The sequence below is a fragment of the Typopeltis vanoorti genome, chromosome 7 (genome assembly GCF_054136105.1).
Source record: "Typopeltis vanoorti isolate ZY-2024b chromosome 7, IOZ_Tvanoo_1.0, whole genome shotgun sequence".
Taxonomy (NCBI): Eukaryota; Metazoa; Arthropoda; class Arachnida; order Uropygi; family Thelyphonidae; genus Typopeltis; species Typopeltis vanoorti.
In genome coordinates, this window is record NC_143555.1 from 61,053,239 (window position 1) to 61,072,798 (window position 19,560).

The following is a 19,560-nucleotide window of genomic DNA, read 5'->3' on the forward strand; positions in this document are numbered from 1 at the left end:
GAGAAAAGCTGATTTCTTGGCGATTCATTACATATTCTTGATAATCATTTCTTATTATTTTCTTAAACCAATCTTTTCAAACTTTCCTAGACTTTTCTTATTTAATGCAATCGAATGTTATTTTCACATCCAGAAATGCTGCAATCCCTTGTCTCTCCATTTCTCTTATAACAAAAATCAAATCAACAGTTAATTTCACTTTTCTAAAGCCAAGCTGCTCTTCCCTCACTTTATCTCTTAATTTTTGCCATTATCCTTCATAAGTATTTGCAGTGACACAATAATATTATTCCTTTATAGTTACTACATGCAGTCCTTGATTCTTGCTTTATATATATTAGGATAATTATCATTTGTCCAATCATAGGTATCTTTTTCCCAGATAGTGTAAGGATGTCAAAAAAATTTCACTTCGAAACTACTAGTAGCTCTGATCAGATCAACAGGAAAATCGCTATCCTCGAAAGATTTTCTATTATTCATCTCTTTTTCAATGTCAATTTCACTTGTACCAGATTTGTTAGATTTATCCCCATATTCCGGTTTATTTCATCCCTAATTTCATCTATGACAGATTTCTAAAATAATATTGCTACCAAAGAATCCTAATGTCTCTTCTGACGGCGGTCACCAGGTCTCCATGTCCATTTATTAAAATATCTAGCTCCTCATTGCTTCTTTTTCTTCTGTATTTCGTTAATATCCGTATACCATTTTCTTGTTTCATTTAACACCATTCTCTAATTTATATGTAAATTTAACTCAGCCTTAACTTTTCCTATTGAACTATTTCGGTCGGTAGTTCGTTCTTTCATTATAAACAATCCGGTTGACATTTAACCTCTTCTTTATAAATTTTAAAATGCTTTTCTCCCCTTTAACTCGACTGGTTCAGGTTCTTAATTCTGTTATTCCATCAGTATACTTGTTTTAATTTCCGCTTGTCTCTTCATGCACTTCTTCTGCTGGAATTTACCTATTTCATTCTTCTCAATCCTTCATTTATGCTATCTGCCAAGAATTCAGTGGCCTCGACCTAATTAATTACTTCAGTCTCCTTTTCAACATGCGCAGCGTAAGCTTATTTCCTTTCTTTACTTATATGCATCTCTAGTGACACCCTTCAACGATGTGCTAAATACACTATCAGGAAACAAAATAGTAAAATGGTTTATGCAGGCCGGCTACTAGATAGCAAACGGAAACCGAACGTGAAAATAACGAATCAGGACGCTTACTGATCCACATGTCAAACTATTCACTCTGAAGGTTTTGCTTGGAGGTAATTCGGATATGGTGGTATGAAGGTGTAAATAATATCGAGGTGATAAAATGATCTGCTCTGCAAATTACTATTTATGGTCTGCTTTCTAACCTTCGCATTTAGATCGCCAGATTTGGTCATTCACTGTGTGTCATGGCACATTGCACTGTGGTGTAGCAATATCCAACTGTTTCTTTGGTACTGCTCCCGTTTTGATTCAGACGTTGCATGACACCGAAATAGTACTGACTGTTAACCCTTTGGCCTTCCGGAATAAATTCCTTGTGAACGATATCAGTTCAATGAATGTCGAGGAAAACAACCAGCATTGTTTTGACTCAAGATTTTTGCAGTCGAACCTTTTGTCGTCTCGGAGACTTCGGCGATAGCATTTCAGGCTTTTCGGTTTTGTTTTCAGATCGCATGGAAGTATCACGATTCATCACCAGTCCTCTCTAAAATGGCATGATCCTGCTCAAGCATTTCAACTAAATTGCATGCAACACAATTCTCTCTCTCTCTCTCTGCTAGGAGGTAAAAGAATGTGATATGAATCGCAAACAAATCATCCTTTTCGCGAAATTTTCCAGCAAAATTTCAGGAGCTCCTTCCTTTCTGATATTTAATTTCTGTCCAAATCATCCAAGTGATGAGTCGAAAATCGCTGTTATGAGCCTGCGAACTTTTTCCATATTTTCAACAGTCCTAACCGAAGCAGGCTTTTGTCGTAGATCGTCTTTTATTGACTTTCTGCCATCTCAAAATTGTGTGAACCACTGAAAAACTAAACACATGACAGGCAGTCATCCTCATACACCGCTTTAAGATTATTAAATGTTTTTGAGGATGATTTGCCCAGTTTAAAATAAAATTTTACCACCGCTCGTTGTTCCGTCACTCAAATAGCACTACTCGAGAACTAATGGAGCTATCACACACGCGTTCGTTGGAGAGAGCACACTATTGTGTTAAAATGATATGCTTCTCTTTAATTTCATCCTTCCCCATGTGCTTCGGAATAGTCTCGTTCACTCACAGTCTTTTCTACAGACTATAATTAGCTATTCAAGAAACAGAAGATTTCTTCATCTTTTCTCACAGACCACTGATTTGTGTGTGTGTGTGTGTGTGTGTGTGTGTGTGTGTGTGTGTGTGTGTGTGTGTGTGTGTGTGTGTGTGTGTGTGTGTGTGTGTGTGTGTGCGTGCGTGCGTGCGTGCGTGGTGGGAGGGTTGGGTGTATATATATATATATATATATATATATATATATATATATATATATATATATATATATATATATATATATATATATATATATATATATATATATATCAAGCCAACTGATGACAAAATACACAGGTATAGTTCATATATATACAGCAATAATGTCATGGATTATGAGTAAATAAATAATTATTGTTAGCGTTCTTCCTATCCAATTGATACCCTTTTACTCGATCTTGAAATCAAGTATAAAATTGCTATTCAATTATAATTTGATGACTGTTATGAAATACCGGTAACTCTCTATAATTCCTGTTCATATTAAAATACTTGTATGGGGTCGCCCTGTGTATACATTACACATTACTTTAGGAAAGGTATAATTAAAATGTCATTCATCTCTTTCTTTGCAAAAGTTTCATCTTATGTATCTTTGTAACGTGGTGTTTTTCATAGATTATTGATTAGACTTTAAAAAAATTATTATTGTTTTTGTTGTTGTTGTGAAACGGGTATCTCCATGAAGTCATTTAATTTTTTAAGAAACATAATTACTAGGACCAATGTTGCCTTGCTTTGACGATCAGTTGAAATCTCATGCAAAAATAATTTAGTCTTTAAGACAAAAAGGAATTAAAAGTAGAGCAGGATAAAATGCATTGATAATGAAGTTCAAAGATTTATTGATTTCATACTGATAATTGTTATTGATAACATTTTATGAAATGATTCGAACTGATTGATTATTCCCACTAGCATCCAGCCAGTGGGAATAATCAATAGGACTTTTATTAAAATCAGTGTTTAGGAACGTATTAAAGTTTATCGAGTCATTTCAAATTTAGTTTAACTATGATCATTTACCATGAAAATATTATGCAAAACAAATTTATATAAGTATGTCTATAGCCGGCATGGTTAGCCGAGTGGTTAGCGTACCGTTATCCTTCCAGCTAATTGCGGATTCAAATCCTACCTTGGGCAAGGATTTTTGTAATTGCCTTTAGATGGGAAATGAATTTCATCGCCCAGTGTGAGACCACTTATTGGAGGCCTGCAGTAGATTGAAAAAGATCCATGTTTGGTCTCTAGAGCAGGATTTCCGGAGTATATAAAAATAAATAAAAATTACAATATGTGTGTGTGTGTGTGTGTGTGTGTGTGTGTGTGTGTGTGTGTGTGTGTGTGTGTGTGTGTGTGTGTGTGTGTGTGTGTGTGTGTGTGTGTGTGTGTGTGTGTGTGTGTGTTAAAGATACCAAGTAATTTTATAACCTTGGTTTTAATCCTTTTTCCAAGTAAGCAAACAGACAAGTAAGTCAAGTTTGCACCTGAGCGTGCTTCAAGACTTATGGTGGTGGTGCAACACCAAGGCTACTTGTGGTAAAGATGAATTAAGTTCCGATCACTTTCCTTAGTATTTCCCACAAATGTAAAACACATCTCCTAGGAGATGTATGATGTTATACATTATTATGGGTGGGGGTCACTACCCAGACCGGTTTCAACTTTTATTGAGGTCTCATCAGTAAGTAGGCAGACCCTGAAATACCAAGGTTTAAGTAATACAGAGCTTATCAATTTTACCTATGCAAGTTGCCACAAGGTGCTTTGACCTTATTAATTAAGTATCTCCGGATGAGAGAAAGATGCGAAATGTTTTTTACCTTGGGTGTCCATATTTTTTTATTGACTGAAATCCGTGAATTAAACAGACGATTAATTTTATTTATAGCACAACATGTTTCGTCGGAAAGCCGACTTCTTCAGGCGTGAGAACATTGAAAGCAAAATAAAAAACACCACAAAGAAACATTGTACCACTACTAAATCGACTATAAACTTCGGTTAAGTTGGAACTGTAGCTACAGTCCGGGCTAAAGTTCTATTGTTAGGCATCTGTGAGCGTGTGACTTCACGAGTCCTCCAGTATTTAATAGCAGAGCTAAATGAATTTCGGTAAATTATAACTCAGGTTACTGTTTATATGAGGAGAGTCCAGGACAATTTCTTTAGACTAGAATATGCGGCTTTCTACCTCGTCATGGCATATATGAAAGTTTGATGTTGTTCTCTAATTTATCTCATGTTGGCGGCCTTCACTATTTGTGTTCACTGAGAACAGGATATGGCTTGCTCTAGTTCTGTTGCAAGGAATGTCCCTTTGATGTTCCTCGAGACTTAGGAGGATGGACTTCTCAGTTTGGTCATAACATGGTTTCCCGCAGTCACATGTGATTTTATACACTCCTGGAAACTGATGATGGTTGTGAGCCTGTTTGGATTTGCTTAGAATTGATCTGAGTTTAGGAAGGGTAGAAAAGCACGTTTTTATGTCAAATGTTTTCAAAATTCTTCTTAGTTTCTGGGAGAGCGAGCTGATGTACGGTAAAGAGATTTAACCTTTGGGGTTGTCGTGTGTTTCTACGTTGCTTTGATGACGGGGATATAGTCGTTTATTAATAGTTTTTGAAGAGTAGCCATTATTTGCGAAAGTTCTTTTTAGATGTTCTGGCACGATGCGCTAGAGTGGAAATGATACCCAACTTCTGTGCTGGATAGTGGTGTGAGGATGCATGCAAGTATCTATCCGTGTGCGTGATTTTCTCAAGATCGAGATTTTTATGAAGTCAGACATCTTAGTAAGTTTGACGTATAAAAAAAGGCAGAGATCCATTTTCTTCAATTTCTATGATCAGTTTGATATCTGGGTGGAAGTTGTTTAAGTGATTTAAAAAAGTATGAAGATTATCTATACTGTACTCCCAAATAAGGAATATGTCGTCAATATATCGGAGACATATTTTAGGCTTAAGTGTATGTTCCAGAGCAGATTGCCTTTTCTTCGAAATCCTCGAAAAAAAATGTTGGCTAGTATTGGAGACAGGGGGCTGTCCATTGGCAATCCCTTATTTTGTTTATAAATTTTTCCTTGAAACTCAAAGTAGCCTGAGTTAACACAATATGATAGCAGAGCAAACATGTTTTTTGAGATCTTTTTGCTTAAAATATTAAGAAATTCCTGAGTTGGAAGATTTGTAAAGAGTGCTACCACGTCATAGCTTGTCGAAGGTACACAAGGAAAATTCTCCACTAAGGCCTATCGTTGAAAGTATTGACTGACCTACATATAGGTTATCAAAATATCTAGCATCATCCTTAAAAGATTTTGCAGGAAATTCTCATTCTTACATCAGAAACTCAAAAGGCTTCGTGTGTAAAATTAAAAATATAAAGCTCAAGAATTCAGATATCATGTCGAGCTTTGACCTGGTAGCACTCTTCACAAACATTCCAACTCAAGAGGTTATTATTTTAAGCAACAAGATCTCATAAAAGATGTTTGCTGTGCTATCACATTGTGTTAACTCAGGCTACTTTGAGTTTGAAGGAAAAATTTATAAACAAAATAAGGGACTGGCAATGGGTAGCCCCCTGTCTCCAATACTAGGCAATCTCCTCTGCTACACTAAAATATGGCTCCGATACGTTGTCGACATATTCCTTATTTGGGAATGCGGTATAGATAATCTTCACACTTTTTTAAATCACTTAAAAAACTTCCACCCAGAGATCAAACTAATCATAGAAATTGAAGAAAATGGATCTCTGCCTTTTTTAGACGTTAAAGTTACTAAGATGTCTGACTTCATAAAAATCTCGATCTTGAGAAAATCAACGCACACGGATAGATAGATACCTGCATGCTGTCCAGCACAGAAGTTGGGTATCATCTCCACTCTTGCGCATCTTGCCAGGTCTATATTGTCAGATGAGGAAGAGCTAAAAAATGAACTACAACATCGAAAAAGAACCTTCGCAAATAATGGCTACTCTTCAAAAACTGTTAATAAACAACTATACCGGCGTTATCAAAACAGCGTAGAAACACAGGATAATCCCAAAAGTTATATCTCTTTGCCGAACATCAGCTTTTTCTCCCAGAAACTAAGAAGAATTTTGAAAAAAATTGACATAAAAACGTGCTTTTCTACCCTTCCTAAACTCAGATGAATTCTAAGCAAACCCAAACAGGCTCACAACCATCTTCAGTTTCTAGAGGTGTATAAAATCACATGTGACTGCGGGAAACCATATTATGGCCAAACTAAGAAGTCTATCCTCCTCCGTCTCGAGGAACATCAAAGGGACATTGCTTACAACCAGGGGTGAATACTGGTCTTGAAATTCACGCATGATCTTGTTATCATTCAGGGAATGAGGGGTGTGATTGAAGTCTGATTAACGTAATAATAAATTACTGACCATTTAAAACTATGTACATATTTAGAAATTTATGTACATTTAATCATACAAATACAACATTTATTTTATAAATGATATTCTATCTTTTTCAATTTAGCTACTTGAATACAAATTCTACCCTACAGTTCTTCTTTATGAACTGGTCAATAAAATCGTCATAAAAAGTTGGTGGTAAGTTAATTTTTCCCAAGCAACACCCACACTTGTAAAAGCTGGCTGAAGCTCATTGGGTAGAGCTACTTTGACTGCGTATGGCCCGTGTTTAATCAACAGGGTGAGATGACGTGGAGGGAGCGGAAATGGCTATGCGCGCGCATGAAATCACTGTGCTGAAGCGAGGACCTTGATGCTCCCACAACCGAGCAAGCCAAGGTAGCTTGACTAGCGTCGGCCTTCGATACACAACGCAAAGCACAATTATTGCCGCGCAAGCTTAAAACGTCTTCTGTCTACAAAAATAAAAGCCTAAATGGAATGCTTATAAATGCATGCATTTATTAACAAATAAATATTACTTCTTTCTCAATTAATGAGCTTGCGCAGTAAGCATAGTAAGCATGGAGAATTCGCCACTGCTTACAACAGAACCAGAGCGAGCACCCTCTTAAGCCATATCCTGTTCTCAGTGAACACAAATAGTGAAGGCCGCCAACATGAGATAAATTGGACCACAACATCAAACTTCATATATGCCACGAGGAGGTAGAACGCCTCATAGTCGAGTCTATAGAAATTGTCCTTGAATCTCATCATGTTGTGCTTTAAATAAAATTAATCGTTTGTCTAATTCTCGGATTTCTGTCAGTAAAAAATATGAACATATCTTCATACCGAGTAAATACAACGGACTATCATATATATATATATATATATATATATATATGACAGAATGATCATTGACTCGGTTAACATACATAGTTTTATGAAAAAAATTGAATGACTAGAACCGAGATTTAATTAAAAAGGTTTTAATATAAACACACTACTAGTTTCGGCCTGTAACAGCTTTCTTCAGGTGACATTATAAGAGAAAAAACACTAAACATTGAGGGTTAAAAGACTATTAACAACATAGACAGTCTTTATACATAATTAGCATGAAAACGTTGTAGTTGTATTTGAAGCTGTTCTTTCATTTGTTGCATTGTTGGGAGAGTGCGTGCTTGCTGCATCACGTGAACGCCAGTACATGATTACAGCTGAATGACTATCTGGGAGTTTGTAGCTTAAGTTGTTATTTAGATGAACAGGATTGAAGATGATTTCTCTCGATTCCACAATTTTTCTCTCTATTTCGTCACTGCAACGGAAGATGTTTGTAGATTTTTCCCAGCAGACTTTGTGACTTTGGTTATCATCATTAGGATTAGCCGAGAAAAGGATATGACTTGATAATGCACTCGCTCGCTGTCTCTTGTAAGTAATGTCCCTCATGTGTTCTTCCATACGCATTTCGACAGAGTTGTCTGTCTGCCCGAAATAAGGAATATCGCAGTCACATAATATTTTATATACGCCAGGGTATTTGAGTTGATGATGACAAGGTTTTGGGTGGCTAATTAAGGAACGGATCTTTGGAAGTGGAGTGAACAAGGTTCTGATATTCATCAGAATTCATCATCAACTCAAATACCCTGGCGTATATAAAATATTATGTGACTGCGATATTCCTTATTTCGGTCAGACAGACAAATCTGTAGAAATGCGTATGGAAGAACACATGAGAGACATTACTTACAAGAGACAGCGAGCAAGTGCATTATCAAGTCATATCCTCTTCTCGGCTAATCCTAATGATGATAACCAAAGTCACAAAGTCTGCTGGGAAAAATCTACAAACATCTTCCGTTGCAGTGACGAAATAGAGAGAAAAATTGTGGAATAGAGAGAAATCATCTTCAATCCTGTTCATCTAAATAACAACTTAAGCTACAACCTCCCAGATAGTCATTCAGCTGTAATCATGTACTGGCGTTCACGTGATGCAGCAAGCACGCACTCTCCCAACAATGCAACAAATGAAAGAACATCTTCAAATACAACTACAACGTTTTCATGCTAATTATGTATAAAGATGTCTATGTTGTTCATAGTCTTTTAACCCTCAATGTTTAGTGTTTTTTCTTTTATAATGTCACCTGAAGAAGGCTGTTACAGGCCGAAACTAGTAGTGTGTTTATATTAAAACCTTTTTAATTAAATCTCTGTTCTAGTCATTCAATTTTTTTCATAAATATATATATATATATATATATATATATATATATATATATATATATAATTGATATAAAAGGGAAAAAATCATTTGTCTACCCACAGTACAAATGTACTATAAGTTTACTAATAATAACTTTCGTGGGTGTAATTAAAAAAAAAATACAGAAAACAAAATGAGTTGAGATTTCAAAAGTCGTACTCTGATTTTGATTCTCGTCTTGTGTTAATTTTTTGAAAATTATTGCCATTCAAATATCAGGTTTTAATTACAAAATTAGGCAAAACAAAATTATGCCTACAGAGTACGTATAACAAAAACGGCGATATTATATACTTTTTTTACATGAACAGATCACCGCCGTATTTCGCTATAGTTTAAAATTAATAAAAAAAAAAGTTAGTACATGAGGTTGGTAATGGAGCATAGAATTGTTCTTCTTTCTTGTTGAATATGTTCCCTGTCATTTCTTGCCAAAGGCATACTTGCTGTGACTGATGAAACAGTCGTGATCCAATATATTGCAGGATATGACTAGAAGAATTTAACATTGATATTTGTTTACAGTTTCGTAATAACATCATTGAGTTCTTTAAAACGACTTGCGAAGATATTGCTACTAAATAATATGTTAGACGTGGATCAATCCATAGAATAGTTGGTGGACAGATATGGAATCGCAGTGAGGATATTTCTGATCTCACCACAGTGTTCTCAGATTTTAAATTTTTGCAGTTTGGTTTATGTAACGCTTCCGACAAGTAGAATAGATTTTGTAAGTATCATGTAGTTCTTTATCATCATATCTACTCGTCCATCCGATCCTAGGACGGGTTGAGTTCCCCCCCCCCCTATACCGAGGAGGCTTACAGCTAATTAATGCAACCGGGTCGCCACTCCTTGCTGCATCCCCTAAGGGCAGTATTTCTGACTGATGAAACGGCCGGTTTGCCTGTTCTGGAGGACGAAAAATCCGACTTTCCGGGTGAAAAAAATCCCCTACCTCCGTATGAGACCGGCCAACTCGTCGAAAGAGACCAGATAAAGGTTCCTCACATCACTGACGGGAATCGAACCCAGGTCTTTCCTACCAAAGGGCTTTATCTATACTGACTGAGCTACGGAGGCATGTAGTTCCTGTACTTATTAATTTTATCGCGAAAAGTGATTTCATATTTTTATAATTTTTGGAAGAAATGTTGAAGCTAAGTGATTTATTAGTAAAACTGACTGTTATATTCTTTTTAGAATATGTCTAATGTGATTCTGAAATTGAAATATGTTTCTCTCTCTAGTATTAGGAACTAAATAAAGCCGCTCTTATGTCTAATTTTGGAGTCAGCTATAAAAGTAAGAGTAAGATTGTTGTCCTACATAGTATTCTCCCTCTATTTCTATTAAAAAAGCAGCGGTTGTTTAGAATTATTGCCGAAGCAACTAAAGCTATGAAGCTAATGTATAATATATGTAAACTGCATGTTCTTCTGGCAGGTTTGTCTGTTTTCTGGGATGAAAAATTGAGTTCACCGGAGGAAATCTTGCCGTTAAGTTCTGTTTACATTTAACGTAAGTCATATTTATGAGACCAGCTTCACCTTCAGATGAAAAAAAATTATAACGGCCCTTCGTGTTCTCGATAGGATTCGAACTCAAGTCTTTCTTCCCTTTGGAAGGAAAGACTTGAGTTCACCGAAACACAGAAAAAAAACAGCAGGTGAATACTGTATTACATTTCTGTGAATGACAGTGTTTCTTTTAATGCGGTAATCTTGTTCACATACTAGAACGAAAAATATGAAATTTTATTGTATTGCTGAAAAAGTGTCTAAGAAAATAGTATTCTCTGCGTTATTGTATTTGTAAATCACTATGATTTACATCATGATTCCCAAATTTTCGGAATTCGTGCGATTGTCAAATTCTAAATAAAGTTTCCAGAATTGGGCGTCTAAATGAAATAAATGTTTATTTATTTGTTTTAACTTATGAATAACGTAACAGTATAATTTATGATAAGTTATTCTTGATTAGTTTTGACATAGACGATTTAGGACACAAATGAATATATATATATATATATTTTTTTTTTTTTTTTTTCTCAGCATTCATTTTTATTCGAATTTTTATTCAATTTTTGAAAATATTATTCAAAAAGCTTTAATGACTGTTACCCAGAGATAAAAAGATTACATGGTATATTTGAAAAGATACTACTAGTTTACTAGTTTCGTTGAATTGATCAACATCCTCAGGTATCACAATCAAAGAAATATAGAAAGAAATTTGCAAATAGTATCCTCTGCGTTATTGTATTTGTAAATCACTATGATATATATATATATATATATATATATATATATGTCTGTTTATATTTCAATAATAGAAATAGGATTGACGACTTCATTTCATGCTGGTAGAAGTCTAAATAATAATCGTGAATACATTTGAGACAACACCTTCACTATTTTTCATTACATTTTTCATTACTATTAAGTACTTAGTAATCAGTTACAAATTCGAGATGACAAAAGAGAGAAGAAATCGGAGGAGTTGCCGGTAGAGGCTTTTTCTGTTTCCAGTTTAAACTCATTGTTTATAAAAACAACGAACAAAAGAAAGACAGACAGAGAGAGAGAGAGAGAGAGAGAGAGAGGGAGAGAGAAAAAAACACTTATATGCAAAATGTATATAATAAATACCTTTTCGCAGCATTACGTACTCTAGAATAAAAATCTATGATTATATTTTAAACAAAAACAATTTCAAAATATGAACAAGGAGAGTTTTTGTAAAGTTCATATTTTTTGTGATTATGAAAAAAAAACCCGTTAAAATTCAATTCAGTACACAATACTGAATTGAATTTTAACGGGTTTTTTTTTCATAATCACAAAAAATATGAACTTTACAAAAACTCTCCTTGTTCATATTTTGAAATTGTTTTTGCTTAAAATATAATCATAGATTTTTATTCTAGAGTACGTAATTCTGCGAAAAGGTATTTATTATTCCTTTTATTTATATTTCATTACATTTTGCTTGTTTAAAATTCGGAAACCTTAGTTCCTTTTGAGGAATCTTTTGTCTCAAAAGGAAATTGAAGGATATCTTGAAAAATATTTTTCTCCATTTTTATGTTTGAGTTTTGTAATAATATAAATATTTCAGAATATATACTTTAAAAATTAAACCTTAATATATTTTCATAATTTTTCCTACTCGTGACAAAAGTGCATTGGCCGTTACAGTATTCCAAACACGACGCCTCTTTCGTTGTTTTTATTACATTGGATCAGTAAAATATATGTGGTTTTGTGGTCCTACCTATTGTAGTAATGCTATTGTAAATGACATTTACCGAAGTGGAATGTTTGTGATCCCTTTAAAAATAGAAACAAGAACGTAAGTGGATACATTTCCAAAGAATAAAGGGCAAGTAACGTAAAGTTAATTCTTTATTAGTATAATATTTCTTTATGTATCGCAGCCCTTGTCAGTAAAAAAAAATGCAACAACATACCATACAAGAAAAAAAAAAATCAAGGAAATGCCAGGACAGCTTTAGTATGTTAACAAAAGGTCAATCAATTCTTAGGAATTGATTCCGAGTTAGGAATAAATAAACTAGGAAAGAAAGCTGTGAAAGCATTATTATATCATCCTAACTTGAACAGGTCTGATGACCTATATGTGTCTCCCTTCACGCGAGAAATAATACTTTTTTCAATCTACTTTCATTTTTAAAAAATTCTTTAAAACTTTGTTTTTGGCTTTACCCTACTAAAGCTGTCCTAGCTCTTTGTTAATTAATTTATGTTATCTGTTAAGTTCTAGGGTATGTTATTCCAGGTTTTGTACTGACGATACCTTGAATACTTAAATGAAAATTCTGTTAATAAGGATTGCATTTAACGTAAGTCATCCTTCTTTTATTCTGTGTAAATGTTTGTTATATGTGACAGTAAATTAGTAGTATGAGTAGTTCAAGCATGGATGGATCGATATCAGCGATGCAGAAGAATGGTCCAAGAACACACTTCATGTTCACGCACTTTTCCTATAGTAAAGGAATTATTTTTTACGAGTTTCCTATCTGCAAACTGTGATTTCAGTTACCATCATATCGTGAACTGTAGTAAAGTTCTCGTACTGTTATTCAAAAGAATCATCTACATTTTCTGCAGTCTGAAGACAACGCTAACCAAATATAGCCGACCTGATTCAGCAGGTCTGTTGCTTCGTAGGAGTTTCTTTATTACCCTTCTCATACAGTGGGTATCTGCTGATATGTGTTACATAGGATGATATTCTTGGAGCACAAAAATCTCACTGTTCTTTACTATTCTTGCATGGACAGGAGGAGGAGAGATGTCTTATTTGGAATGCGGTAACAGCTAGTGTAATGTTGCCATGTACAGGACAAAAATGAAAAACACGCTTCTGATTTACGTATTTTTTTCATATTATACGTTTTGCCCGCTAATTTCTACTTACCCAAACATATGAATAGGCGAAACCAAAGAACGGTAGCCTATATGTAAGTCCAATTTCGATGAGCGAGTTGGCTTGTTTGATGTCCCTCCAGTCCCACTTATCAAAAGGATACAGTCTCTGAGTTCGAAATTCGTTCATATCAATATCGATTGGCTCTCGGAACATAACGCTGTTTAAATCACTAACTTGTGAGCGGGGTTGAGGAAGAGATTCTGTAAGAAATTCAAAGCCTGTTATTAATACAATACGTACAATACAGATGAATACTGTATGTTTTAATTTGTCATATATCATTCATCTTTCAGATTTAGAAATAATTGATTATATAACATAAGTTGTGAATAAACGTTTGTGTTTCTTCCTTTACGATAACTGCATTTACTGCTACACCATGTTATATGCACGAAGCGGTTCCTTTTCGACTTAATTGAGCGAGTATAGCTTTTGCGAGATTCTTACAAGCATGTGTTGAATTTGATAGATTCTGCGATTTTGCAATCGCCACCGATGCAAAATCGCAATGCAATTTGATTTTGCATTGGTGGCGCTTTCTTTTCTATGATTTGATATTTTAGATTTTTTTCTATTTGATTTTTCTTGGCGGAACCTGCATAATTAGGGTAAACTAAATTTTAAATAAAAACTAAAAACTGAATGACACTGAATGATTCCATTCAGTTTTCTTTTTTTAGTAATAACCAACCTGAGCTGTTCAAAAAATGTTAAAACTGAGAGTAAGAAAAATGTTTATCTTCATAATTTCCTGAAGATAAAACGGATTTGTCTCAATTCATTGCATATTCAGATCTTGTGTCAGAATATTTTAGCTTGATCCAAATGAGAATTAAAACTGATTAGTTAATTCGCGGAGAGTGATGTGTTAATTTTCATGAACGAGTTGTTTGATCTCCTGCACATTTTCCTCATCGATGAATGTATTACAACTAACATTTATCGACAAACATCACTCCACTTTTAAACTTGGGAAAACCAGTGGAATGTTTGAGTTCTGTTTACTGAATTTACAATGTAAACGTAATGCATATTCACTGTTGTTTGAAATCTACATTTTTTGATGGAGCAGAAATCGCAAGGCCACAACTTACAGTTGGTGTGAATATCAGGTGGCGCCTGTGAATAAGTTACATTAAACTTGTGCTGCCTCATTTTATCGTTATTGTAAGTGTTCTTCGTGCAAAATAATCAGTAAACAGTAAGCGAAAAACTAACAGAGGGTACTAAGGAGTCGATTACTTCTGCACAACCTGTAAGTAACCATAGTCCATCAAATCAATTATTCTTACAATTAAAAAACAGCCACGTGAAAGAGCCCCTTATGTCTACCGTACGAAGTAAAGGTGGCGACAATAAAGGTCAATGACGAAAAAGTACCTCCAGTCTCGTCAGCATAGCACCGTCGATCGCCAACAAACCTAATGACAATGTGAATTGCCGCAGCTGTAAAACCGAAGTTACCGAGGGGGGAAAAAAGTATGTTGTGCGATTTCTGTTGCCACGGGCTACACGCTTCCTGCACAAAAATAGATGAATCGGCACACACGCTTTTTATCGATCTCAACAAGCCTTTTTTCTGTTCGCTGTGCCTTCCTTATGTAAAATAGCTTCTGAACTTAGGCAAACGAGTCGAAAACCTCGAACAACACCTTAATACTGCGACCGAAATCTTCTCTTTCAAAATTCCAACGCTGGAAACTGAGCTCCTGCTACTCGACGACCAGCGCCCCATCGCAAGTGCCCTTGCCCGCTAACGAACTCCGCGATCTAATCGCATCGACGGTACACGAGTCGATAGAGGCTGAAAACAGGAGACTCAACGCTGTTATTTTGAACTTTCAGACGGAAAATGGTCAATCATTAAAAGAAGACGTCAGCAAATTAGCAGGAGAATGCAACTTCGATCCCAGAAATATCAGATGCCATCGTTTCAGACTCATGAACAAAAGAAATAAAGAAAAAAATTTCCATGTCTCGTGAAAGTGACCCACCGACAAGCACATCCAAATTAATAACAGCAATAAATAAATTAAAGGACGCTCGCCCCCAATCGTGCATACGTGCTCGACCTGACTTGATATTTGCCCAGAGGGAACTAAGACGACAACTACGAAGAGAACTTGAAGAAAATTGCCAAACTAGAGACAACAGTTGGATCATCGACTATAAACAAGTTAAATTAGTGCAAAAATCAAGTGACACCACTAGCAGCTACCATGGAAACCAGTATGTAGGCAGGCACTACATAGAAAATGTGCAAGACCCTTGCGGTCAAATATATGATCCACACAACCTTGCACATTCACTTCACTAACATTCTCGGCCTCAACTACAATCTTCAGTCCACCAAACCCCATCCAATCTTTTTAGCAGAAACTCAACTCTCACCTCCCCCAGCACTAATCCATCTCAACCTACCTTCCAAACTACAAACGGTTTCGCTCCTTTCGACCCAAGGGCGGCATATATCAGCTCTGACATATCTTGCCAGAGAGCACCTATCCTAGAATCGCTCAACTTTGATCTTCGTCGGTTGAAAATATCCTTCCCCACTCAGTCAGATTCATCTGCTGTCTCTATCGCTCTCCTAATGTCACCAACCGCTCTGTGCTCTTTAATTTACTCTCCTTAAAAATTAATTTTTTCCAGTCCCACTCGCCTAACAGCGAAATCATCCTCATAGGAAATTTTAATGTCCATAACACCAACTGGCTTTCCTCCTCCAGTTGTACGGATCTTGTAGGCACAGATGCTGAAGTATTTGCCATCACTAACAACCTTACACACATTTTTCACATGCCAACTAGAGTACCAGTTAATCTGAACCACTCCCTAAATACTATAGATCTCTTCCTTACCAATGACCCTTCCAAATCCACAGTGAATATAGTGAGCCCTCTGGGTCATTCTGACCACAATCTAGTGCTCATATCCTTCCCATGGAACAACGCTTACACAGCCACTTATATACAACAGTACAGTAGTTTGGTAAGGGGCGACTCGTGCGTAGGCACTGCGGAACTGCAGCACCCCCAATTTTCTCGATATATAAATATATTTATTAATTTATTTATATTTGCTTGTAATATTTAATTTTATCATCAACAATCCTATACAATTCTCTTATTTTGTATAAAAAATAATAAAAATCCATCTTGTAGCACTTATGAGGGCGTAGGTCTGGCAACACTGTGTTTACTACTGTGTCATATTGCTACGCGCCCAACCATATGCACGTCATAGTGAGATGCGAGCTATTGGCATAATGCGGCACTGTCCGTCGCGCAGTTCCACTGTTGTTTATATGCATTTTGCACCTGTAGTAGAGTGTTCGTAGTTCTTATCGTGTTTACTCCGTCTCTTTAAATATTTGGACATTACAATTAAAGACATAACATTTGTTATAGTTTTTATTTTAGAACATTATTGGGATTATGATAATGGATTTTATTTTTAAGTAATTTTGAATTATACTAAACTGTATAATTTTATCGATAATAAACAATATTTGTTCATGAAACAAAACAAATTTTATGTTTAAGTGATTTTGAATTATGCCGAACTGTATAATTTTGTGGATAATAAACAATATTTTTTCATGTTTAGTTTTTTTTAAAATTTTTACCATAATTTTGATATTTTATCCAAACACGTATACACTTATTTACAGTGTGTATGTATATTTCGAAAGTTGCAGCACTCCCACGATTTCAAGCTACGAGCCGCCACTGAGTTTGGTATTATAACAGTGACAGGTAGGGATAGCCTCCATAATTTCTATGCTTCATTCCCATGGTTTGACTATTGTTTCCGGTCTTCCAATCCAAACATATGCACCGAACGTATCACCAAAGTAATCCTCACTGACATGGAAACATACGTTCCCCATACTTCTCTGAACTGCCATCCCCTAACCAAACCCTGGTTCTCCAAAAGATGTGCTAAGGCTGTACAAATGAAAAGTCAAGCATACCACAACTGGCTCAAATCAAGAACTCCATCCTCCTTCAGTGCTTGTATCCAAGCCAAAAATACATGCATGAAAACTATCAACATTTCCAAAACAGAATTTGAACAGACGAAAAGCAGGAAACTTGCAGCCTACCCAAATGGCAGCCATGTTTTTTGGTCTCTTGCCAAAGCAGTTGGGCGCAACGTTTGCCGAACACTCTTTCCACCCCCTGTCATACCCAGATGGCTCTGTTGCGTCATCATCCACAGAAAAAGCTAATCTCTTGGCTCCACACTTTGCCTCCGATGTATGCATAACTGGCAATGAATGTCTCCCACTGCCCAACATACATTGTCCCTATATCCCTTTGCCAGAAAGAGATCAGAAACCTACTGTCTAAATTATACACAAAAAAGTCTCCTAGCCCTGATGGCATTCCTCCAGTTGTCCTGAAGGTTTGTGTACCAGAACTGGCTCCTATCCTATGCTGCTTGTACATACTCTCTTGCTCCGCTGGTGTTCTATCCCAAAGCTTGGAAAATGGCCTATATTCATTCCTAACTCATTTCTAAGAAGGGCAACAAATAATTGCAATCTAACTACGTCCTATCTCACTCATCTCAGTCCTTTCTAAAGTGATGGAGAAAACTATCAATTCTCAACTCCTACACTTCCTTGAAGGCACCTAGCTATTAAGCGACCACCAGTACGGATTTCGTCGGTGCCAATCAACAGGAGATCTACTCACATATATAACCCATCTCTCTGTACAAATGACATGGAGAAATTTGGCGAATCTCAAGTTGTTGCACTTGATATTTCTAAAGCTTTTCACTGGGTCTTGCACAAAAGCTTACCAAGCAAATTCCTATCGACTGTCTCAGGACTTCTGCATTTGGATTGCCAGCTTCCGGTCTGGACGTACACTATATGTGATAGTAGACGGTTCATTATCCTCTCATCAACTAATGCTGGGATTCCAGAAGGTTCTGTTCTCTCACCAACCCTCTTCCTTCTGTATATCAATGACCTACTTCAGTTGACCTCCAACCCAATACACAGTTTTGCAGATGACAGCACATTGCGTCCTTCCCTTTCATTTGACAAACCTTACTCTACATAATTCATTTCAACCTACAGAACATCAACTACCACTGCCCTTAACTCCGACCTCCAGGCCATCCTCCAATGGGCTTAGATAACCTCGTCAACTTCAATGCTAGTAAAACCCAGTTCTGTCGTATTTCTCACTAAAAGAAATAATATTCCCTTAGTATTATTTTTGATAAACTCAAATTTCCAGATAAGATTAGATTTCTCTTCTTGGAATTACACTGACATCAGGCCCCCACTGGAATTAATACATCACAGCCATTACATCCTCAGCTTCCAAAAAATCAGGATTTCTCTGTCGCTCAAGACGTTACTTCACCTCTAAACAGCTTTATACAAATCACAAATGCTCCCAGCTATCGAATTCTGCTCTGACATTTAGAGTGCCGCTCCTAAAAGCTCCCTCAAAATGCTTGACTCAATACAGAGGGGGGGGCAATTAGATTAATAAATGACTCATCTCTTACCAGCCCATCTCTTTCTCCTTTCCCAACCCATACACGGTACTAATACACGGTTCCTTTAAGATTTTTGTTGGGAAGATAGGAAACGACAAAAGTAATTGTTGGTGATGTACTGCACGCTGATATTTGTTTGTTGGTAGCACATGAATTGTGATAGACGATCGCCCAATGTGAAACCATCGTCGTGCTTACTGGAGGCCTGAAGTGATTGAAAATGTTCTACGTTTTGGTCACTGGAACAGAATTTCATGATTATCTATCCCGTAATAGGGTATGCTGGTGAATTTTTAACAATTAGCTGGCTAAAAAAAAGAATGTGTGTATATATTTACTGTAACTTTTACTGATTTAAATTTGGAATAAAAATTTCAAACGATGGTAAAATATCATTTTTTATTGTGAATTCCACAAGAAAAAGAATAATATAGAATTCGCTTTGCTAAAACTGAAAGCCCTCTCGGTGACTCCGTTAACTCATTTCTTTAAAGGAATCCAACTGATTCTCACAAAATGACTTTTGCCTAGCTCTTGTATATGTAACCAGTCTATGGTTGCG

At 36.0% G+C, this 19,560-nt stretch overlaps 1 protein-coding gene across 2 annotated transcripts in view; it reads right to left on the reverse strand.

Annotated features, from left to right (window-relative positions):
* mesh (sushi domain containing 2 mesh) overlaps nucleotides 1-19,560 on the reverse strand; it is a 373,145-nt gene that overhangs the window by 336,518 nt on the left and 17,067 nt on the right. For both annotated transcript variants that reach the window (XM_090395295.1, XM_090395296.1), the window contains exon 2: nucleotides 13,461-13,672. In XM_090395295.1, coding sequence (XP_090251421.1) covers nucleotides 13,461-13,672 — 212 coding nt within the window. The remainder of the gene's footprint in view (nucleotides 1-13,460; nucleotides 13,673-19,560) is intronic.